Here is a 25,576-nt window from a genome sequence, read left to right as displayed (position 1 = left end):
TCTTTAAAATTAGATGAAGATTATACGTAAAAAAATTTTATTGCTTTCTAAACTAAATTTACTATCAACCCAAATTGTATCCAAAATTTAGAATAGGTGGGAACAAATTACTATGTCAAAGAAAAATGTTTTCTACGTTTTGAAAACTTCATGCATTGTCTCTTCCTTCATCTCTTATTTTCTGCTCTTCAAAACACCAATGCACGGACAATCTTTCTTTTACACACTTTACAGTTTACCCCACTAATAAAGGAAATAATATGTTCGGCCAAAAGAGGGCTTGATTAAACAAAATAACACAGTTTATTAGGATTTTTTTTTTCTGGTTACATAAGAAAGATTTCAACTTTAATCTCTACTAATACCCTACCTTTTTCTTTCCATCTAAACTAGTATCAGATGCCAGTAGAAGAATTTTTTCACATCAATTAGTTCGACAGTTCAATGCTCCACAACATACAAAGATTACTTATTCTCCCTCCAGTTTAGTTCTTCAAAACACTCTTGAACAACATCAATGTGACCAGTGATCCCATGTTACACCTTCAATAACAATCTTGGACGTGTGACCCTGTTATGCTTAAAAGTTCAGCGCATTTATGACCCAATGTAACACTGCAAACCCGTACCTTTACTGATTTACAGCGTAATTCACACATTTCATCCTCAGTTGTCATATTGTTGTGCTTCTTGTTCTTGATAGCGACCAATTATATGATCCATATAGCTCAATGGGATTAAGCAGGAAGGTTATCCAATTTGACCTGAACCAAAGAGGCCGCAAAACCGGACATCTGTCTCCTTTGAACCAATGGAGTTCAGATTCAAATTACAAAATCCTAAGTAAACGATCATTAGAATAAGATACCTAAGACGCGTCAAGATCATAATTGTCTTTGCCACCCAAGTCTCAGACACATGCTAAAATAAAATAGAAAAATTTCCTTAACATGAACTAATATAAATTCTGAGGATGTGACAGGGAAAACTCAGATCTCTGTTGCAACAAGCCAAAACGTGAAAAATTTCAGAATAAGCCCATAATATTGAAGAGCCAGGATCCGTATAAATCCCTCATAAAATCTCAATGTGAGACTCGTGTTTCATACTCTTCCCCAAAAAAAACAAATGATTTGAATATTGATTTACACTTTTCTAACCAATTACACCATTTATAAGAGCTACATCCATTTTGTCCTACTCCTACCATATAAGCCATTTGCCATGCTCAATTGTCATCATGTCACTGTGAATCATTTCCAAGTCTAAAGTTCCTATAGTTACAGAACAAATTCTCACTTGAATTTTCAGAATATCCCTATCAGGAGGAAGCTTTATCAAGTTTGTGTGGGGTTTGTTTGCTCCAGGAAGGTGACAACCTCAGCCATGGTTGGCCTCTTGAGAGGATCTGGTTCAAGACACATCATTGCAACGTTGAACACATTGTCAACCTCTTGGATGGGACAGGATCCCAAGGTGTTGTCGAGAACTAGCTCCTTCTTCCGCTCTTGAACTACAGCCTTCACCTGCTCCAGTCATGACACAATAATTAGCTACCAGGTAAGTCTTCATCCTAACTGATATGATTATATTCAAGATCATGCTCTGCGTTCTAATGCAATTATCAAATTGTTCCAACTTAAATAAGTAAACTTTGTCTTTAAGTTCCCAGTAAGTAATTCATTCAAAGGTCTAGTTTCTTTTGGATTTTATCTTAAAATCAATTGGTGTCAGTTCTCCTTGAGACATCTGGCTAGACTAGATGATGCGTGATGAGACTGACTCTAATAATATACTCCTCTGGTCTTAATTTTGTAGTGTAAATTACACTACAAAATAGATTCAGAGGGACTATTTGATTTGACCTTAAAATTTATCAAGTAAATTTTTTTTTTCCCAAATATTTAAACCATAATTAAGTAGTTTAGACAGATGCATGGTACAAGACTAACAGAAGTGATGAAAAATTCTCAAATACGTATACCTGATCGTTTGAATCATGCAACTCTAATAATGAGTTAGTTATCAAAATCAAACTTGTCCAAATATATGAGAAATTCTGAAATGCATAGTTGCATATGCACCAACAATCTTTTCTGAATAATATAAATACAGAAGGGAATTACAAGAAAGTCCCTGTCTTACCCATGTGACAAGCTTGCTTCCTTCCTCTATGAATGCTTCATCATTGGGTCTTTTCCCAGTTAAAAGCTCCAATAACACAACTCCAAAGCTGTAGACATCCCCTTTTACAGTTGCTCTTCCCGTATCAAAGTATTCTGCATGACCCCATTCATCATTTTGTAATGTAACACATTAATCCGAATGAAAAGGAAAAAGAAATACAAATTTATTAACTTAAAAATATGACACAATGCCATTACATTAAATGAAACCAAATGGGGGTGTTTCTGGTGTTCTTGTGTTTGTGCTTGTATTACCAGGCGCTAAGTATCCAAAAGTTCCGGCCACAACGGTTGTAACATGAGTTTTGTTGGGTTCCATTAAGGTGGCCAACCCGAAATCAGAAACTCGAGCCTCCATGTTGTGATCCAGCAATATATTACTTGATTTGATATCTCTGTGGATAATGTGAGGGATACAATCATGGTGAAGATATGATATTCCCCTAGCAGCACCTAGGGCTATTCTGTACCTTGTTGGCCAATCCAAAAACAACTTGTTCTTTGATCGTCCTGCATCAGTCACATACTACTTACAATTAGATAACATAGGTTAAGAAAACTCTAAGCTGCCACAGTTTCTTTCCTCACAATATTAAATTCTGCACAATTTTACAAGGTAAGAATGAAAAAGGTAAGACAAGTGGAAGAACGGCAAAAACATTTTCACTAAAACCAAGAAAAGTCTTGAAAGTCATTAATTCTGTTTGAAAATTAACAAAGTTTCCAACTTTGCCTTTATCAGACCATCCTTTGAGAAGCTGAAGAGTCAAGTTTGGAAAACATAAACCAACATGGAAAAATGTACTCCTCTAGTCCTCAATATGGAACTACTTATTTGAATAGATTAAGAGAGTCAAATAAATTAGCTAATTATAACATATGTGGCATGATATGCCTAAAATACTCCTGTATAGCATTAGATTATATATTAATTTTGGTGAATTAGTTTGGATAAAAGCTAAGCGATGCATACCATGTAGAAAGGAATCTAAGCTTCCATTAGACATGAGCTCATATATGAGAAGGTTGTAATGAGGGGCAGTATAGTAACCATGAAGAGTCACAATATTGCGGTGTTTTATATCTGCCATTGCTTCCAGCTCTCTCTCAAAGCCTCTCTCTCTATCTGCAGTTCCTTTGCTGAGCCTTTTCACTGCAAAGGCTTTGGTGTCATCTATTTGCAGTTTATAAACTGTCCCATACCCACCAGATCCAATAATGTCCTCGTTGCTCAGTTTCAGTGTCTTCTTTAAAACCATATCAGACGTCATTGATTGAAGCACTGAACACCTAAATATCACCATCCTTCCACCTGTATCATCCCATTTAAATATGTTAATATATCTCCTTTGTTTCTCTCTGAAATAACAGAAAGTTTAGGTAGATCTTTTTAAGCCTGTCAAGCAAAAATTTTCATGGAGAATCCACGGTAATAGTCATGCCTACTTTTCCTGCTATACCTGGATAAGCTTCTTCATAAATCATGTGCTTTCTTTTCCATCTTCTGTAGAGGAGAACTGAGATGATGATTTTGGAAATGACAAAAGAGATGCAGCATATGGTGATGTAAAAGCCTAAAACCAGAGACTTGCTCATTTGGATCAACAAAGTGATGCTGATACACTTTAAGAACCTGATAACAGAGTCCAAGATTAGAATTAAGGTAAAGCAAGATAGCTATTTTAAACAGAGGATTACCCAACTTCTCTTTTAGAGAAACTGAAGTTTAGATAGATGTTGATGCATGCAATGAGTAAAGGGGTATTTTTCATTATTGAAAATGAGGCCATGCAGAGAAAGAGAAAGAAAGCTCACAATGATTTCTCTGCATAGAAAGGAATGGCTTCAAATCCTCTTCATCTCTAGAAATTGATTCAGTATGACTGTCGGAACTTTCCTTTCTGCTCATTCCATGAGCTGATAAATTACTACCTCATGGAAGCTTCAATGTTTGATCATTTCACCTCAGACTGAGCAAGTAAACACTTGAATTTATGATTAAGAAGAAAGAACGCAGAAAGTGGTAATGAGAAGAGAAAGTGAACAGATTGTTCAAGTAAATTGGAGAAGACAATATGTTTGACCGTGAATAGTTTGACATGAAGACGAGCTTAACTTAACGTCTATCCACCACGGAGCTCAATGTGTGTGTTCACATTAACTTTTGCAGACCTAAAGGATGTGACATGTTACCTGAGGCATGTTTTATTTTGGGGGAAATCATAAAAAGTTTAAGACTTTGAAAATTTTGAGCAACGAAGAATTGAGTGTAATATGAAATTAAGGGAAAAAAAACACTAACTATTAAATTATAAAAAATCAAAATTTCTAACTCATTGTGAGCTGGGTAATGGATTACAGTATTACACGTATCAGCAGCGCTCAGAGGATCACCGACAAGACCATTCATTATGTTTCAACGATTAGGAAGATTCGTGTAGAATCATCAGATGGCTTAGAATTTCCATAGATAAGGAAGAAACAGAAAAAGAAGGTGAGACAGTGAGAAAAGGTGAGTCACCAATCTGGAAAAAAGGTTGTAGGAAATGGGAATGATCTTGTGAACAAATAGGCTGTCGCCATGGAATGTTGAACACCTGTGCTATTTCCACTAAATATGGAAGGTGAGAAAAGCTGTGAACCCCATGTGACACTGATTCATATTATTAATCATTGGATCACGTGACCTCGTAGTAGTTATTGGGAAGAAAAAAAAAGACAGGGAGAATTACAATGAACCCTAAAGAAAGAAAATAATTACTAAAAAATCCTAATGACAATCTAAATAATCCGTAATAACAAGTTCAAATAGAAATAATAATTTCTGAGACTTACTTTGTAATTTTTTTTTTTTTGGGACCTCATTGTAATTCTCTCAAAAAGATGTCACTGTCATTTATATTTACCAAAGTTGTTCACCGATGGAGTAACTGTAATAATTGTAATAATTCCTTGTAATTAGAGTAGGTTCTCTGTATTTATATGGATCATGGAACCAGATTTTACATCTGGTTGGATGCACAATAATATTGAAATTAATAAAATTTAATTAATTCGGGTTAATGTGAGTGACGGTCAAAGCATAAATAATTATATATTTTTCTTACTCTCTTGTGCATATTTTTAGTGTTTAGAAGATAAAAATAAACAACTTTTTTCATTTTACAATTCGTTGTCCCAAATACTCAATATAATTTATTTTATTTCACAAACCACAGCACCTTGTATTATGCTGGCATAAATTACTGTAGAATTTCTTACCTCGTGCACATTAAAATTATTACAAAAAATAATTTATTATTTTGGGATGTGTCATCCTATCCATTCCTACGTGTAAATTAAATTTATACTTTCATTATAGATCTTATACTAGTACTTGATGATGTTAATATTCCTGTTAAATTGTTTGACCATGCAGAATTACATATACAGATTTATTCTCCAACATTGGCAACTCTTCAACAGAGATGCCGATGAAGATGTCAAGTGTACAGGGTGTTTGGATGGAATCAAAACCATAATTTTAAAAATGCTTTTACAATGTACGAAGTAAATATGTGAAGAGTTTGCCTCGTTTTGCGGAAAAGTGTTTCTAAAAAGTACTTTTGGTGCGTCCAAGCACTCTCATAATTCATGTTTATAATGCGTATTGATTCCTTACATCGTAAAATCAAAAAATTATCTATAAATAGAATCACATTAAATTCGTGTCATCTTATCCTTTTAGCCATGATTACTAATGTAAGAATCACTCAGATTTTCTTCAACTGCAAAGCTTGTGGAATTATCGAATTAGGAAAACAAAATTAGATATAGTCGTAAGTCTCATTTAACGTTTGTAATGAACCCTGGTACCGATATAAAAATTTAATATGGCAGCAGAACATTCTAATTAGATGTACTAAAGCATAGTCAATTCAAGTCAAAATTCATTCAAATCACTAGATAAAGCATAGTTGTTTTCAATAGGATGATACTTACGAGCAATGTAAAAAATAAAAGTAACATAAAAACATATTGACAAGAAGTGAAATAATTTTTTTAAAAAAAATCCAGGAACAAGAACTCACATATATTCAAATTCTTAAATAAACATTAAAAAACGATTGAATTACATGAAAGTTTTCTTCAAATTTTATCTCTATTGAGAACTGAAGTTATTAGATCTAAACTGACTGAACTTCTTGCTGTTTCAGCTTATTTTGATCAAGATAATTCTGGTAGATATAAGAAGCAAAACTCAAAATTGCCAGCAACAAAGCCACAACCTTGACTGCTTCCATATTTTCATGGTACAAAACCACAGCAGCCAAAGGAACAAGAGGCAAACTCATCATACTAACAATGTTGGAGAAAAGAGAAGACACAACATAGATTAGTCCCACAACTCCAACAGAACAAACCTGCCAACACAAAGCTGTCCCAACCAATGTCAAAACATAACCTGCTTTTCCTCTTTCAAACCCTTCTATTTCTTCCCTCAATCCCTTCACTTCCCCACCTGCAAACAAACCCACTAAGCACACAATTGAAGCAACAAGACATGTCCAAATCTGTATCTCTAACACAACCCAGAATGTTTCCCTCTTCAACAACTTTTCAATTGTTAGTTGCATAAGAGAGAGCCAAAGTGCATACCCTGCTGATGCACCTATAGTACATATAAACCCAATAATGAACTCTCTACTGGAAAATTTTCTGGTCTTTTCATCAGAGTGAGCTGCAATGAGTGAAGCTGATACTGTGAGGAGGATCACAGAGTTTAAGATCAAAAGGGTGATCTTCTGGGAATTAATGAAGAATGAAAAGACGGCATTGAAACCTAACTGGGAAGCACAAATGAGGGAGTACGTAGAAACAGGAAGATATAAGAGTCCATATGAGTACATAAGACTGTCCCCTGCTAGTAAGATGCCTAGGAAGAAGTAGGCTATGGTGAGAGTTTGGAAAGAAGATTGAATGGGAAGGTTTTGGGGGCGTGGGAAAAAGAAGTAAGGGAGAAAGAGGACAGGGAAAGCTACAGATTGGACTAGTGTTGCCATCCATAGACTTTTTCCACCTTGGTCAAAGTAGAATTTTCCCAGAATGACTGCACCAGATTGGCCTATTAAGAGCAAGGCAATGTTGATTGCCACCATAAACCACCATTTCCAGCGATGAACTATGGCTGAAATACTTGCTGTACTTGGTCCTTGGCCATTATCTGTAATAAATTTTTACGTATAGTTTGTCACATTTAGTTGCTTAAAGTTAAAAAATGATCATTAGAAACTCTACCCTATGTTTGGATGGGGAAAATTCACTATTGTTAGGAGTTTTCCTTCCCAGTATTCCTTCCTGCTATTTTCCTTCTTTTTTTCTTCCATCCAAACATAGCCTAAAGCTTTCACACGAAAGGACAAGCTGTTATTCATCTTCGCTTATGAAGCTGATCATAGGTTAAAAAGGACCCAGATTGTTAAAACCAGACAAAACCTTGAGTCTTGCTTCCAAAATACTGGATTCGCATCAAACTTGAACTCAAAAAAGCACAAATAATAACCAAAAATGGAAAATTGAAGGAGCTGGAATTTTAAACTCAACGATATCTTGATTTTGAAAAGTGCTTATTCTGCTATATGCACGTGCATGAGTTGAAGTGTGTGATACAGAGGAAGAAAGAGACCTGAAACTGAATGGTGGCTTGGGGATGCTTCAATTTCCTCACCCGCCATTTCTAGATTCCGAGTCTTTTGAGCTTTCGCTTGAAGATGAAAACAAGCTTCCCTACTTTTAACCATGGCTCTGCTTGCATCGTGACAAATTATTTAGTCTTTTTCTTGTTGGTAGAGAAAATTGTTTATTCTTTAGTGGTGCATCGTAGTGCCGTTTAGTTCCACAATGGAATCATCTCTTTGGATCTTCCCCATGAGAGCGGCAGACTCAATGGACCTATTTTATTCATCTTTTTGGCCAATGACTTTTTTTTATTACTCAAATCAAATGCACACCAGCAAACATTATATCAAAATATTTTGCATAATGAATGGGATTGAGTCTAGTAGAAGAAATCAACGGTTTAAATTTTCACTGGGAGAAAACTCACAGTGTGTGACAGTACCTCAAATAAGACTATTTCCAGTAGATACAAAAAAAAAATATCTTGCACAGGATTGCAACCTTGAAAAAAAAGGTTGAATTTCCCAAAAAGCCATAGTTCAATAAAGTCCATAGATTGTGGTAATTATATGAGAACTCGCTATTACCAACTCACTTCACCTAATTATATATCGCAGATCAATCTGTAGACTTCAATATATTCCCATTTAGCTGCAGGTCTCTTGGGGTTGTTTTACTTTCTTGTTAGCCCAGGCACGGTAAATTGCCTCTTTGCATGCAGAGAGACAGTATAAATAATTAAATTATACAAATATGCAAGTATATGAAATATTGTTTTAACGAAACTCTGCTGATAGATTAATGATGGTTTAGAACAAAGACTTCCTATTTTTGTTCCAGAATTCTGTAGCACGTGGTAGAAGTACTAATAATTTTGTTTAAACACAAGAATCAGCGGGCAATGAATGGGCAGGAGGCACAAAGGATTCAAGAACATAATAACATAGAAGCAATGCTTCGAATGGTAATATATGAATGAATTTTGAATGGCAATATATGAATGAATCTGCTGTTTCACATGGTTTCTCGGAGGCTAATATGAAACGTTACTTTACATTTACATACATGTTGAAAGTAACACTATACATTGCAAGCAATAATAGCGTATCTTGATTCCAACACAGCCTTCATCTTCACCCTTTTCAGTCAAGCAAGGAAAGACGACCAGTTAGCAACTTGAACTTCCATTTGAAGGATTTTCTGCTCCAAATCCAGTGATCTTAGTGACTTCTTATTATCCTGAACAGTTGCCAATGTTTTGCATGCGGTTAATACTGAGCAATGTAAGCCTTAAATCTTTAAGCAACATTAAGAAAGACAAAACTTCGAGTTCTATGAATGCTTACTATCAAGTTCTTCAATAAAATCATAAGAAGGAACTGTTTAAAATAGTCAATCATGTGGTGCTGAGTTATAAGAAGATATCCACGTCATGTTTTCACTGAAGAATCTAATAACAAATATATAAACTCTTTTATATAGCTCAGGTTTTCATAGGAAAGCATGTTGCATCTTACCTTCCTAATCTACGTAGCTCAGGTTCTGCCAAGAGCATATCTTGCAGTGGTGTCAAGCCAGTTCTGTCGTCTCCAGAGCTGTAAGAACAAATGGGGTCAGATGAGTTCATACTTCATATTAGCTCCACATATGGTTGAGCAGATACTAAGCCACAGGTAGGCATGATGCAACGAATTCAACTCAAAAGAGGAGAGAAAGCTCACCCATAAATATGATCAATCGAAAGTAGCCTATGGTGAAGTTTGTAGTCTTTTCCAACATATGTCACAATTAAACTACCAGCATCCGGATGGGGCCAACTTCTTGAGGTGGGAAATCGAAGTATAAATGTCCCAGGTTCCTGAAGCCCCCTCGGTCCTTGAAGGGAAGCTTCTGCTTCTTCCTTAGTTATGAATCCTTCAATCCACTTGGGTGATGTGGATTTCCAGAGTGGGAGTATCCAATCCCTTGAAATTGTAAAAGCCACTGGGTATAACCAGCACCACATCTTCTCAAAGTTCTCTTGGGCTAGATGCTCCTGACATCCAGAAATTCTTCTCAGAACCTCTAGGTCCTAAAAAGCTCATAATATATAAATATTAGTGTCTCTATGGCATTGATAACAAAAATAGAATATCTTGAAAATATGCAATTATTTTCTTTTGTATTTTTTATTTCATGCCCAAAAATTTCAATATGAGATTCTTTTCTTTGTTGTAACCTATACAGAACATGACAATAACATTCGCAATTAGATTAGTAGTCTTCATGCCTATTTTGATGACTTGCTTGTGAGAAGTCTGCACATTATTTGTATAGCTAGCATCTCCTTTTGAGCGAGTAAACTCTCATTTTCATCATGAGATTTAAAGATGAAGTTCAGCATATGTAAAACGTCACATTACTAGTCTTATTTAAGAAAGAGGATAAAAAAGAAAAGAAAAGCGTGACTCAATAGCTGTACTACGGTGCCTCAATTACAGAATATTTAAAAAGGTAGTCACCTGGAGTGTGAGAGCTCTTGAACTGCAGCGAGCAATCTTCATGAAGTGCTCTTCAATCTCATAAACTGCACTGTCCCACCGTATATTGTAGTTGTTTTGGGACAATGTCTTCCATACCAGAGTTCCTTGCTCTATTAATCCCTTGGAAAATGATATTTGGGTTCTGATTTCCAAACACAGAACAAGGTTACAGAAGATATAGTCTGGGTGATTGAAGTAAACACATGGTTGCCTATAATGAGAAGTTCTGAGGAAATTCCTTACTATGCTTTATTTTATCAAGGATAGAAGAATGCAAGAAGGATATTATTTCCAAGCAGGGACCATCGAATCTTAGTATGGCGAAGCATCAGGAATTGATAGTAAGTTCAAAGTCCAGTAGCAAAATAGAGTAATAATATGCACTAATGACACACTCTGGAGAATGATTATTAATGTTTCACTTGAGACTAGAAAGACCAAACAGTTTGACCTTGTAATCGATCAAGATAGACAAGTTTAAGAATAAATAACAAACATCCCAGGTTCTCACTAGTCAGCACAACCCTTCTAGTTACAAGCATTTATAAAGCTGATTTAACATCCCTAATAGAATATTAAAACAATTGAATTACTACTAAAATTCCAACAAGAGGGCAGTCAAAATATAAATCATTTATAAACAAAGCAAGCAAAAGTGCCTACCCATAATGTGAACATCCTGAATAGCGTGACACCTGGGATGCAAATTCCAAAATTTCTTTGTCAGAGGCAGAGGAAGCTATTTCCTTGAGCATAAGAGACCTCTCAGTTAAGCCTGCCAGGCAGTATTTGAATATGGTCATGTCAGAGATTGGATTTCTTGCGATCTTGGACTGTGAATTTCCCTCCCCTATGCTCCCTGAATCAGATGGAGAGTTATCTGCTTCATCAAAGTTCTCAGGTCTACCTTCCAAGCTTGTTGCAAACCCATTCTCAATCTATGAAACAAGTTCACTGCGATATTAACAGCTACAATATACTGAATACCCGGAAAAAAAATGTACATGAATCCCATTTGCAGTTGTATTGTTATTACTTCCTTTTATTTACACAAGTTTAAAAGAAAATAATAATTTGAAAATTTGAAAATACCCGATTTATGGTCCTGGCATGAGAATTGCATTCCTCATCAGGCTGCTCTGAGGCACCGTCAGCCTTCACTGATACAGATATTTTGTCATGCCCAAGTCTAAACCGCTTCATCGATGGACTACTGGCTTTTGCTTCATGAGCAGCAGCATTTTGAAGTTCCAATGAAGCATCAGGAGGAGTCGATCTTTTCCACACCAAAGTCGACAATCTTGTGTTGCGACTTCTGGAAATACATCGAATTGGACGAGAGGATGTCTCAAGAAAAGGATAACTTCCCAACTTCGGAAGACAAAACCGGATGAGGAACAGCCTATTATCACACTTGGATGAAAGCTGAAAAGGAGACAAAAGATGGCGTTAACAGCCAAGAGGAGGATGGAATCAAAATTCTTACACTTAAGTTATAAATCAGAAGAGAGAAAAAGAAATTCAACATAATACTCCAAAATGAGATCATGCGAAGTTGGATTCATGTTTTGTCATTGATGATAAACAGCAACCACATTACTCCGTCTATAATAAAACCCTTTATAACTTAGTTTCAGGTAGTGCGGAGTGAACCACTTCAATATTAAGGTAGACCATTGATAAGGAGACTGAAATGAGTAACTGCAACAGACTTCCACAAAATCAACCCCAAAATATTCACTTATTCAGCATGATTCTAAACTGCTAACAAATATTTGGTTTATCGAGAGGAAAGGTCTTAGCAGATATCACTTGTGAAATCAAAAGTTTACACATGCACCTTGAGGATTGTGCATCATTGCTTTGCAAATACCATCTGAAATACCATACGATTCACACATAAGACATCTTATAAAATAAGTAGAACAACCTTCTAGTCAATTTCAATATCAGCGAACAAGTATTTGTCGGGTATTGTGATTTTATCTCTTTAAAAAGTAAAAACTGTGAAATCCTTAACTTTATTTCACCATCATGATTTAAATTTAAAGATGTCACTTTTTCTGTGCATGTCAAGTATGCCAATTATGTTTCACGGACCAGGAAATATAAATATAAAGATGTGGATCTCAATTATGGTTATGTATATTTCACTGTTTTTTGAATTTAGGATTTGCCAGGATTGTCTATATGAGTCAAGTATAGCACTTATGCTCATTATATGCACGTCCAACTTTGATACGTCTCAAATGTAATCATCATAGACCAACAAATGTTCATTATAAACATTTATTCATCAAAAGAGTTAGCATATCTTTACCTGAGATATCTTGAGCTTAAATGAGGCACGTCCCTGCAAGAGTTTACTTGGTCTTTCATGAGCAGAATATTCGGTCCCATCAGAGCTAAGCAAAAGAGGTGCTTCAGCATCAGTTGTGTTCTCCACAGGTGCTCCAGTATCAGCATACAAAAGTGAAGCAAACACCTGATAACATTAGCAACACATAATGTAAAAAATGCACACACACTATATACCACCGAGGAGAAATCATTCATTTGATCAACATAAAAGGCAGGATTATAAACCTCACTATCCTTGTCTACAGGCTGGCCAAAAGCATCTGACAGAACAACATCCAAAGAGAAGTTCCTACGACACGATGCCTGCACCAAATTATAGGAAGGCAAAATTGGCATCACTTTTTTGTAGTCAGGTTATCAAATGAACAAACCAAGCCAATTTTGAGTGACAAAGCTAATCACTGTATAGACTATCAGCAAAGACAGCCCCTCTTCATGGCGTCTTTTACTTTCATTTTAACTTTTTATTATACTTGTATGAATTCTCTCTATCCTTGGTACAGTCGTTCATGTAGGATTCACTAAATGCATGGTAGAAAATTATTTTGATATTTAGAGCCTTAAAATTACATGCAGCGATGGACCAGAACATAGCCACATGGTCATATAACTACAACAAGTGTGATATGACTAGGACATTTACAGTTAAATCACATGAAACACAATTCTAAGGTTTCAAAGAAACAGAAGACAATAACACTTCAGTTATAAGCCCTCAAAATTAATACATCATACACAAACTGTATTACATACTTCATAAATTAAACTCAAACTGATAATGAGCGACTCACTTCAAAGATGAATTTACCATACGTGAAAATGACCACATTGAATAGACTAACAAGATATGCTGGGCTAAAGATCTTTCTAACCTTGCCACCAACAATGCTCCAGACTCCATCACTTTCCTCTTCAATCTCAGAGGCAGACAATTCATCAATAGATAACTTCAGAGGAGGGTCCTGGCATAAGATTAAGTTGTGAAGAAGGTATCCAAGTAAAATTTGTCCTGATTCTTAAAGCCTAAGGGAAAATACATGCAAAACAGACATTGAATTACAAAAATAAGATCAACAATCACCTTTAAATGTTGATCCTTAATAGAGGAAGCAGAGGGCAAGACTTCCAAGTTGTGCACATAACCCTGAACAATATTGCCATCACCACCGACATAAGCCAAAGCAATTTTAGTCAAACCAATTGAATTGGATTCCTTATTTAATAAGGAAGACAGAGATTTTGCTCCAACAATCTCTCCATTAATCTGAAGCTGAATATGGTCTGGGGTAATCTGTATGATACAAGAATACAAGCATGTTAGATATTTACATTAATAAAAGAATAAATAGGGAAAATTAGTGTTTTTAATCAATTAGAGGCAACCAAAATTCTTTATCATTTCTAGGGATATTGCACATCTTGTCATCCATAATTACCTCGTTCCCGTTTCTTTTAAATGTCAAAAGCAGGTTCAAAGCGTATTGCAATGTAATAGGCAGCAGATAAATTATACTACCTCTAATCTTTAATATAAGAGCTAGTTTGACTTTTAATTTGGTCCTAACTATAAGATTATAATCCACTTTGTCTCTGATATTTATTTATTTTTTTCCCAAGGTACTCCTTGTGGTAGTTGCACATGTTAAACTACCCTTGCTAATATACTACCTCCGGTCCTAATTATAAGAGTCAGTTGACTAATTTGAGGAAATTAAGGAAGTAAGTTGAGTTAGTTATTTATCCTAAATAGGTGTTGTCTTTCCTAAAATATCCTTATTAATCAATTGTATTGACTAGAACTACCATTGTTAAAAGGACTACTTTGGAAAAAAAAAATATAAATATGAGAGACAAAGTAGATTGAGGTTTTATATTTAGGACCAAAATAAAAGTCAAACAGGGCCTTATATTAAGGACCAGAGGTAGTACATGATTAGCAAGGTATTTTAAGAAAAACAACATTTGTTTATTACAAATAACTAATTTAACTGATTTTCTTAATTTATTCAAATTAGTCAACTAGCTCTCATATTAAGGACTGGAGATAGTATTTGATTCCTTCATATAGTTAATGTAACAACATACTGAAATGAAAGTTTTCTATGACACCTAAGGATAACCAGAATGCCACACATAAAGATACATAGAAAATATGGAAGCAAGCAGATTTAAAATATACATACATACAGACACACGTGCGCGCGCGCACATATATATGTATCCTTAACAAGTCATAAGATACCTCACATCCAACATGGATCCATTTTTCTAAAGGGAACTCAAAATCTACAGTTGCATGCGGAACTTCTGCCCATGAATTGACATCGCCAACATTAGGAGCTTCTTCGTGTAAGAGAATAACAGGTAAAAGGTTGATTCTCTTATTGTCATTTATAACAAGAAAAGGGGCACTTTTGGAGATATCAGAGCGCACCTGCATGTCCAATTAGTTGTATTAAGTTAACAAGTGGATAAAATATAGGAAATACAACATATGAGAAAAGAAAAAAACAATTATGTAGTGCCCTGTTAATCCAACTAGAAATCTAAAAAAACAAAACAAAAGAAAGCACTGAACATATTTCTAATAGTATAATCAAAAGCAGACATTAAACAAGACAATCATTTCAGTGAATCTCAGCGAATTAAGCTACATTATCAAGGCAAACCTGTTTGGGTCATACAAGAGGAGAATCATGGACTGGGGGGTTTAAGAAGTTTTACAGTGTCAGTCATATAGTATGATGGGATAATATATCCATATAAACTTGCAAAGTAATAACCTAAGGTCACAGGAAGAAGGATTAAAGTCCAAGTTCAGCCACAATGAGGGTAGACTATCGAGCGCATGCTACAGTTATAGAACCCAAACTACATAGCAATCGGTTTGTAGCTAGAAATCAGGGAAATAATAGGACAGAAAGAGAGCTGACAAGCTAGAAGTATGGAAGAGAGACAAAAAACAAGGAAATCAAGAATATCTATAAAGTAGTTAGACATGAAAAAAATTCATCTCTGAAACATAGGACTGACGGTGACAACCTAATTAAAAGAGTTGCACTAACTGAAATACTCCTTTTAAGACTGGAAAGCACAGAACTTGAAAAACAGCCACAAGTTTGTATAAACAAAATTAAACATTACAAATGCAGGCACAGGAGGCTTCAGACAACGTTAGGAAATTAGAAGGAGAAAAAGAAATCCATCTTTCTCGTTTACACGACTCAAGCATAAAAGAAACAGGGAACATGAGCTTGACCCAGGTAAAGATCTTCCGAAACACAGAGTAGTGCAGTAGATTCACCGCCATAACTGATTAAACTGTAGAAAATCGTAAAACTTTCAAGTTTCTTACAGCTGGTTTATACTAGATAACGAAAGAGATAGTAAAATTACAATTGAGTAAGATCACAACGACTACTTCTAGTGACACGAATACTAAATGACGCGAACCACCATTGTAAGGGAACAGAAATAAACACAAGGAACCGATAAAACAAAATACATAAAAAACAAGACTTCGATGTTATTCTTCAAAACTGAAGCCATGTCGGTTAAACAAGTCAAGAATAAAACAAGCCATGCGAGACCTGTTGGAGAATCGTAGCAGGGAATGTGGTGGAGCTCATAAGATAAACCCAGAAACAGACCGAGAAAGTTCCCTCCTTTCCTTCAATTTCCAATCTCAAATCCTTCAGCAGAGGGTAGTCTCCACTTCCCATTATTGTATCAGGACCCATCACAGTGAAGTGGGGTTCTTCACTTTTATACCAGACTCCCCAGAAACCTCAGAAAGCTGAAACCTTTCTGGCCTAAATTAACAAAGACATTAACGAAAACTAACAATTTTCACGAATCTTGGCGTCCCAAGATCATGATTCTTTCGTGATGGCTGTTAAACTAACGGTTGGATGAGGCGCCCTCCGGTGGTTTCTACTCTCAAGTTGTAGGCAGGTAGGTATCTGGTGCTTCAAGTTCCATGACAGAACCGATCGCTAACCAATCCTTGTAGAACTGATAATTGTTTGGATGACGTGGCCATAGTTACTGTCCTTCCGAAACAAGAAATTGAAAATCTTAAAACTGGCTTCCTTTCAAACGAACGGACGTTAAATCCTGTGCCGAGGATTAGTTGTGTCCAAGTGTCAAACTACGTTTCTTTTTCTTTCCCCGGCGAAATGCAAAATTTTTCATTAGTTTTTTTTTAACTTCACTAAATCACTTTGCATTGACCAAACAACTTGTGAATCCTAATCAACTACAGCTCCAATGACAATGCTACTCATTGTGGTATGTGTGCGTGTTTAAGTTGTATAAACCGAAAAAACGCATGAACCTTGATTATTTTAATCATGTTATGACTCTCAAATTGAAATATTGAATCATTGATGACTGGTTGTTCTAACCATTTTTATTTTTTCTGCAATGTCATTGTATTATTACAATGGCATTAATTTGCGTCTTTTGTGGCCTTTTTCTTTTCATTGCATATTATTTGGGATTAAAATCTGCCGCCACTAGCACATTAGAATTGAGGGTATGAAAATCAGGAAATAGGCCTTAATAATATTTAAAACAAGGCTACTCTTAATAATTTTGATATTCAAGCACACTTTTCTGGCATCAATAATTTCTTGTGTTTGTTTTTGTTTTTTTGGAGTCACACATGACAACCACTTTTTTACTTTTAACTCCTTCAGTTATGTGAATTTGAACCTCCTACTGTGTTTTTTTTTATGCAATATTCAATTGCAGCACACTATTTAAGAAAAAATAAACCTGTTATATATAATTAAGAAATATAAAAATATCATAAAAGTAAAAGTGTTGGTTTTACAATTATACCCGAGCACTATACATCATGGGGATCATGCCCCTAATGTGCAGGAGGACGAAGCTCGTTGAGCTTTGCATGTATGGGCCTAAGTGCTAGCAGCTGTATTTCATTATGGGCCGGGTAGTAATGGACCGGCCCATTCCATATTATAAACAGTGTTTTGGTGTCTTTCTTGATAATACCACATCAATAAATTTTCATTCATATCAAAAAATTAAGTTTACCAGAAAAGACTAGTTTTTTATAAGACAATGAATTAAAATTTGAATCTCTATTGAAAAAAATACTCATATTTAATATCTGATAATATCCTGAATAAAATTACTTCTAATAGGAAGATACCTATATCTAGAAAAAAATATTTTACTACTAAGGTAACAAACTAAAAGATTTATTTCACGCTATGTTCGATTAAGATGCTGTCTTCAGAAGATTATATCTCGTTTTTAGGCCAAGTATTATTAATGACAAAAATATGAAACTAACATCTAAGTCATTTTATTTGTTCACGATAGTCCGCATAAACATTTCAAATTTTTAAGTTTTTTTTTTGTCAACAAATTTTTAAGTTTAGTGTTTATAAAACGAGTAACAACTTTCTCAATTAAATATTATCATGGGTTCTAAACATAAAAGTTAGTTTGACTTTCAATTTGATTTTAAATATAAAATTCCAACCCACTTTGTTTTTTATATTTATTTATTTTTTTAAAAGTAGTCCTACATTGTAGTAATTACATATGTTAAAAGTTTCATAAAATAATAATTTTGGCTAATAATACACATAATTAGCAAGAGTATTCTAAAAAAGACAATATATATTTATTACAAATAACTAATTTAATGATTTTTCTTAATCTTCTCAAATTAATCAATTAGATTTTATATTAAGGACCAGATGTAGTAATAAAATAACATTCATTAGATGGAGTGATAAAAAACTTACTTTTAAAACAAGACTTTGAATAATTGTTTTTTTTCCATAAAGCATTAAACAAATCAAAACAATAAATGTGGTTGGAAAAGGAATCTAATTTTTGAATGCCCCTTTTTCTTCCTTATACTAAATTGTCGATAGATTGTGTTTCCCTGCAATATTTTGAACCGCATATCTCTTTTTCGATTTATACGTGTTATGGTCTCCTACTTGCATCCCAACCCTGAACAACCACATCCAATCAACCCTGCTCCTACTTCACAAGACTTTTCGGAAATTTAGGTCATTTTTTCTACGCATCAACTAATGCCCCGGTACGTGTCATTAACTTTTGTCTTGCACCATCATGTCACTTGCCATCGATAGCTTGAGGACCAAAATCAAAATATTACCCTCTATGTGTATAAAATTTGTAAAATGTCTATACCCTCGTGTATAAAAAATTTTCAGATTCTTATAACTAATAAAAATTTTATGGAGGCATTTTTTTTTCAATTTTTTCTTTTATACTCTTTCCGATCTTTAGTATAGAATCTAATTAACTAATTTGAGTAAATTAAAAATATTAGTTAAATTAATTAATATTATATGTTCTTTCTAAAACACCCTAATCATCTTTCTTAATCCCTTCCCTCCCTTTTCTACTTGATTATTGTTTAGAGAATATCAATAGAATTAATTTAAAAAAATTGATAAATATATTAAATAAGTCTTATATATAGCACTAATATTAACTCTTAATTTAGGATGGAGTATAATATATCAGCCTTCATTTACATCTACGGCCTCAATTTTTTTTTGGGGTCAAATCACTTTATGCATGGAAATTACATTGAATTTTAAATTAGTTTATACGAAGTTAGATTTTCTTGAATTTTAGTGACTAATTTCCTGTTATCGTAAATTTAAAAAAAAAAAAAAACTCTAGTGCCGATCATGAAACTCTTTTTATACATACCGCCACTGGATATTTAAGGAACAATCTAGCTAATTATCGAATCTCATGGTTTATTTTTTTCGTGTACTTTTTACGTTGTCTATTTTGTTCCCCCCTCTCTCTCTCTCTCTCTCTCTCTGCGCTTTAGCAGTCATTTACCGACTTGAAATTCAAATTCTATTTTCATTCAACTACTTATGATGGTGGACTTTTTTTCACTTGGACATATTTTACCAACTTTTATTTTTGCCAGCATAGCAAAAACAGAGCTTTCACTTATGAAATTAACTTATTTTCATAATGTCCCGAGCAAAGCAAATCCAGAATAACACCTCTCTTTGAAGAAAAGCTTTGACAACGGAATCAGCAACCAAATTAACTTATGAAGAAATCAAAATAATTTGCTGATGTTCAATATTTTGAGGGAAAACATCTATTTTATGGCGCAAATTAACGAAACTTGTGTCCGATAATAATAAAGCCAACCAATGTGCGCAACTTAGGGTATGTTTGGATTACAGTTTGAAACTGCAGTTGTGTCTTGGAATCTGTGAAACTAAGGTTACAAATTGAATTAGACAAAAACTGTTATTTGGCCGGGTTAACTTTTCTAACTAATTTCTGACTTTCAACCTTAGTTAGACTCAACAGAGAAAAATCTGACTTTTCAAATTGCAATTTCAAATGATAATTATTAAAAATAAGCATTTCAGATTTATCCTCAAATTTTTCCCTCTACCTCATCTCCTTCATTAGTATAATAAGCTTTTATTCAGATAAAATGAATTTTAATTTATATTCATGTTTATCCATTATGTATATTTGATTAATTATCTACAATGTGTTTTTAAATTTTTCTTCGAAACAAATTTTTTATTTTATAATTTCACAAATAAACTATTTATATTTTATCATAATAATTTTACATATTTTTTAAACTATTATTACATTAAAAACATAAAATTTCAAACACTACTATTCAATAAAATCCATGTCCTTTTTAGTCATTTTATAACTAAACTAACTTTTTTATTAATCATTCAAATAACTTTCAACCTTTTCAACTGACTTTTTAAAAACACCTATCCAAACATACCATAACTGACTTTTGCCCAACACCAATCCAAACATACCCTTAATCGATAGGGAGGCTATGCTTGCTTTACTAAATATCTCATGTCTGAGTCCTGAGAGTGGGATATAGAGCTACGTTAAGTAATTATTGGGAGAGATTGTCACCCATATGGCCTCGTTTGGAGAGGCACAATGGAAAAATTTTAACAAGCTACATTTTAAAAATTAAAGAATTGGGGTTAAAAAATTTTAATTGATTTTTAACGAAAATTACCTAAGAGTCCTCCTGAACTTGGCCTGCATTGGTTGGAATCCGAAGGACTCCAAATACCAGGCACAAACATGATAATAATAATAATAATAAGCAAGGTTCAAGAGAAAAAACTGTCACATGGCATTTTAGGCCTTATTTAAAATTACTTATAAGTAATTTTTAATTATGAATTGTGTAATACGAGATAAATATATATAAAAACAAAACATTGTCCTGACTTGCGTGAAAGTGTTTATAAGTGTTTATGAATCATTGATTAAAACATGCACTTAATTAACGTTTCAAACATATAATATGAATATCAAGATTTCCTAATTGTGCTTGGTGTTACTACGCAGGTCATTCCTAAACTATTGAATAAAATAGAGTTAGATTATAAATTTAGATCCAATGGTTGTTAATATCGTTACATTAAAAAAAAAACATTGACTTGCGTAAAATAATACTACTGCCTCTAATCCTTAATATAAAACCTAATTAACTAATTTGGAGAAATTAATAAAATTAGTTATTTGTAATAAATAAGTTTTGTCTTTTTCAAAATATCTTTGCTAATCATTTGTATTAGCTAAAACTACTATTTGATTGAACTTTTAACACTTGCAACTATTACAATGACTACTTTAAAAAATAGATAAATATAAAAAATAAAGTAAATTAGGATATTAAATTTAAAATCAAATTAAAAGTTAAACTAGCTTTTATATTAAGTTCTGGAGGTAGTAGTATTTTGTTTATATAATAATATTTGAGAGGGAGAAATTGAACCAAGAATGCCACGCGGAAACCCAAAAGCTATTTCCATACCAGATTTGATGGTGTTTGAATAGAAACAAAATTATGATTTTAAAAGTACTTTTAGAATATATGAAATAAATATGTTGATGAATTTGTCTCGATTTATAGAAAAAATGCTTTTAAAAAGTGACTTTGTGGTTATTCAAACACCTCCTTAGTCACCTGTGACTTGCAACTAGAGGAATTCATTGTATTTTATCCTTTGTCTCCTACAACAATTAAGAATTAAAAAAGCACCAAATTTAATGAGGTAGGGGTGTTTGGCATACGAGGAAAAATATTTTTAAAAAATATTTTTTCATAAATTGAGATAAATATTTTTAAATATTTATTTAGATTCCATTTAAACATCTCCTTATTAGAAAGACGAAGCAAGGGCAACTGGGATAAAGTGGGCTTATTAAAGTTTGAAATTATATTCCCTTCCTAATAGGATAATCTTAACTAACTACTTGTTAGCATTGTTATGCTTTTTTATTTGTCTTGTTTTTGCTCTTTTTAAATGAAACGCTCATAATTGACTTGATTGGATGTTGGTTCCGTACAAGTTTTGTTCTGCGCATTGAAGCATATGAACGTGCTTCTAGCCAAACCATGACTTTCGTGGTTTTTTCAGGGGGTATTGGGTACCCAGAATTACTTTTCAAAAGTACTTTTTCACAAATTAAAGCAAACTCCTCCACATAGTTGCTTCGTATACTGTAAAAACACTTCTGAAACCATGGTTTTAATTTTATCCAATCTGAAACCAAACCTAACTACAACCACGCAAATTACGTTTTAGTCCATAAGTCCTTGTCAATTTAATTTATTGACAAACATTATTATTTTAAAAATTAAAACTAGACAAACTCCTTCACATATTTATTTCGTAAACCGTAAAAATACTTTTAAAACTATGGTTTTGATTTCATCCAAACATCCTCTAAGTATCTATAAACAGAATTCATTGGCAAATTTTTAAGGATAGCTTGGTTGGGAGAGGGGGAACATGAAAGCAAATTTTTTTTACGGAAAAATGGTAAAAACACATCTATTGAATTTTAAAATGAGAAACAGATAATTTTGACAGCCCGAAACTATTAAAAAAGTACTCAAAACATTTGCAAGAGTAGTCAGGGACCTATTTATGTTTTTAAAATTTAACATGTATTTTTTTTATCATTTTTTCTTATTTTTATGTCCTTATTATAAAAATATAACAGGTTAAGATGCAACTTTATCTTAAAAGTTTTCATTTAGAAATATTGGATATCTGAAAGTTTTTTTTAAGTATAAATTTATTTCAAAAATTTAAAATCGTAACAATATTGTTTTATACTATTAAAAATTAACACTGACGGTTAAAATAATAACATTGATCGTTAACATTTTTAGAAATAGATAACAATATTTCTATGATTTTAAATTCTCAGAATAAATTTACACCTAAAAATACTTTTAAAGTGACAACTTTTAGTCCAAGTTTTAAAGTTTACACTTTAATCCAAATATAATAAGAGATAATTGACTTTTAATTTTTTATTTTATTTTATTTTATTTATCTCAGCATCGAGCGAGGCTGTCGTGAGATTGGCATCAGCATCAAGATTCAAGATCCGTCACAACCAAAAGCCCCCCGGCGGGCCCGCCGATATTCCGGAGGTACATTTCCAATTTTGTCCACGTGAAACTACTAAATCCACTAATACAGACACGCTCGAAATGAGCAAGTCAATGGTCCAGTACGCACATTAACACGTACGCGGTTGTAAGCGTCTGGAGGTCAAAACACGGCGCACTATAATATTTAATTTAGGAGAACACTTTTTTTTTTACCAGAAAATTTAGGAGAACACTTTTGGTGCCAAAAAAAATAAAAAAAAAAAAAATTCAGGAGAACACTTATTCAATTTTTTTATATTTATTAGATCAAGTTTTTTAATCTCCTTTTTTTTTATGTCAATTCATAATTAAATTATAATATTTTTAAAAATAGAACATATAATATAAGAACGTTGTTGGCTTGATATTTAAACTTTGAGATGTTTCCCAATTGGATGGGTATTGACCAGTTTCTGCCCAAAAATGAGCAGTTTCGAGGAAGGTTCTGAAACATAAAGACTGAAGCAAGCAAACTGTATGGAAAGGCTTGAAAGTTGCAAATGAAGAATAAATAGCTAGTACTCAGATCGATCTTGAACTAGTCATGGAATTCATTTTGGTCAAAATTTGAAAAATTATCATTTTTTTAAAATTAATCTATTTAACTTATAAATTATTATATTTAATCTAATATTATATAAAGATATTTTAAAGAGACCATATCATATTTGTTAGAATTAATAATTTATTTATCTTTCTTAGTCAATATAAATTATATAAGTAACTTTTATATTAAAAAGCAAATAAATGCATTAAAATATTATCAAGTCTAATCTTGCTGCCATAGACTTAATTTAAATGAATGTCAACAATATTAATTGTGATGATGAAAAAGTTAGTTTTTTTTTTTTTTTGGGTTAAAGGAAAGGTAGTTAAAGACTGCTCTGGGCTAAATAACAGTTAATAACAACAACTTGTTCACGAGGTCAACCTTACTTGCGTCCTCTAGCCATCTAGCCGCGTTTTTTTAATAGCTAGTGCTCAGATCGATCTTGAACTAGTTATGGAATTCATTTTGGTCAAAATTTGAAAAATTATCATTTTTTTTAAAATTAATCTATTTAACTTATAAATTGTTATATTTAATCTAATATTATATAAAGATATTTTGAAGAGACCATATCATATTTGTTAGAATTAATAATTTATTTATCTTTCTTAGTCAATATAAATTATATAAGTAACTTTTATATTAAAAAGCAAATAAATGCATTAAAATCTTATCAAGTCTAATCTTGCTGCCATAGACTTAATTTAAATGAATGTCAACAATATTAATTGTGATGATGAAAAAGTTAGTTTTTTTTTTTTTGGTTAAAGGAAAGGTAGTTAAAGACTGCTCTGGGTTAAATAACAGTTAATAACAACAACTTGTTCACGAGGTCAACCTTACTTGCGTCCTCTAGCCATCTAGCCGCGTTTCTATTAAAAAATAATGCTCTTTTGATCTTTAATATAAGACATATTTAACTAATTTGATTAAATTAAAAATGTTAGGTAATTTAATTAATTATAAGAAATGTGACATGTTTTTCCTAAAACACCATAATCATCTTTCTTACTACCCCTTCCCCCTCTTCTACTTGATTATGGTTGAAAGAGTATAATGATAGTTTAGAGAAAACTGATAAATATGAGAAATGAGTCTTATATTTAAGATCAAAATCAATTCAACAATTGGGTCATATATTAAGGACCGGAGGAGTAATAATTCAAGGACAAACTTTTTGAAGAAAACATGGATGAAAATTACTTTTACGACAACACTTGCATCAAGTTTCTCATATATGTTATGTCACATTTTTCATATATGTTATGTCACATTTTCTAATCACACATTATCATGTGTTTTATTTTTGAAATATTATCATTTGATTATAAACACAGATGAAAAAGAATAGGACACATGATCTCATTTGGTTAAAAAACTTGACATAATGAATAAAAGAAATTTGATTTTAGCATTTTCTTGGTCAAATTACTTATAAATTAAAAAGTTAATATTTTTGTTGACAAAAGTGCTCTTCAAGATAATTTTAGCTAATACACATGATTAATAAAGATATTCTAAGAAAGACAACATATATTTATTACAAATAACTAATTTAATTATTTTTTTAATCTCATCAAACTAGTGAATTATGTTTTACATTAAGAAATGAAAATAGTAATAAAATAACTATGATTAGATGGAGTGATAGAAAACTTACTTTTAAAACAAGACTTTGAATAATTTTTTGGATGAAGCACTAAACAAATCAAAACAATGAATGTGGTCGGGAAAAAAAAATCTAATTTTTGAATGCCTCTTTTTCTTCCTTGTACTAAATTGTCAGTCCAAATAAGAT

The 25,576-nt window shown here is 32.8% G+C and overlaps 3 protein-coding genes across 4 annotated transcripts; all 3 read right to left on the bottom strand.

Annotated features, from left to right (window-relative positions):
- Positions 1-1,176: 1,176 nt before the first annotated feature.
- LOC114721962 (receptor-like serine/threonine-protein kinase At1g78530) lies at positions 1,177-4,066 on the bottom strand. The gene is made up of 6 exons (XM_028907856.1): positions 4,002-4,066; positions 3,647-3,819; positions 3,160-3,498; positions 2,442-2,696; positions 2,146-2,279; positions 1,177-1,526 (listed from the first exon to the last, which is right to left on the bottom strand). Exons 2-6 carry the CDS (start codon positions 3,780-3,782, stop codon positions 1,338-1,340), a joined length of 1,053 nt encoding a protein of 350 aa, XP_028763689.1. The 5' UTR covers positions 3,783-3,819; positions 4,002-4,066; the 3' UTR covers positions 1,177-1,337.
- Positions 4,067-6,352: 2,286 nt separating this feature from the next.
- LOC114722009 (probable purine permease 11) lies at positions 6,353-7,900 on the bottom strand. The gene is made up of 2 exons (XM_028907918.1): positions 7,852-7,900; positions 6,353-7,389 (listed from the first exon to the last, which is right to left on the bottom strand). Exons 1-2 carry the CDS (start codon positions 7,898-7,900, stop codon positions 6,353-6,355), a joined length of 1,086 nt encoding a protein of 361 aa, XP_028763751.1.
- Positions 7,901-8,775: 875 nt separating this feature from the next.
- Positions 8,776-16,761, bottom strand: LOC114721960 (SH2 domain-containing protein A-like). Of its 2 annotated transcripts, none has more exons than XM_028907854.1 (12): positions 16,318-16,761; positions 14,970-15,161; positions 13,809-14,018; positions 13,600-13,689; positions 12,953-13,030; positions 12,687-12,851; positions 11,459-11,791; positions 11,030-11,304; positions 10,346-10,508; positions 9,566-9,879; positions 9,362-9,439; positions 8,776-9,083 (listed from the first exon to the last, which is right to left on the bottom strand). In XM_028907854.1, exons 1-12 carry the CDS (start codon positions 16,465-16,467, stop codon positions 9,065-9,067), a joined length of 2,067 nt encoding a protein of 688 aa, XP_028763687.1. In that variant the 5' UTR covers positions 16,468-16,761; the 3' UTR covers positions 8,776-9,064. The 2 variants fall into 2 exon arrangements, with proteins under 2 accessions (XP_028763687.1, XP_028763686.1); XM_028907853.1 differs by having other exon boundaries at positions 9,566-9,915; positions 16,318-16,759.
- Between the last annotated feature and the right edge of the window lie 8,815 nt (positions 16,762-25,576).

The sequence above is a fragment of the Neltuma alba genome, unplaced genomic scaffold (genome assembly GCF_004799145.2).
Source record: "Neltuma alba isolate B1F8T4 unplaced genomic scaffold, ASM479914v2 tig00012081_pilon, whole genome shotgun sequence".
Classification (NCBI taxonomy): domain Eukaryota; kingdom Viridiplantae; phylum Streptophyta; class Magnoliopsida; order Fabales; family Fabaceae; genus Neltuma; species Neltuma alba.
Note: the sequence above shows the minus strand (reverse complement) of the source record. Positions and strands in the feature narration are given on the sequence as shown.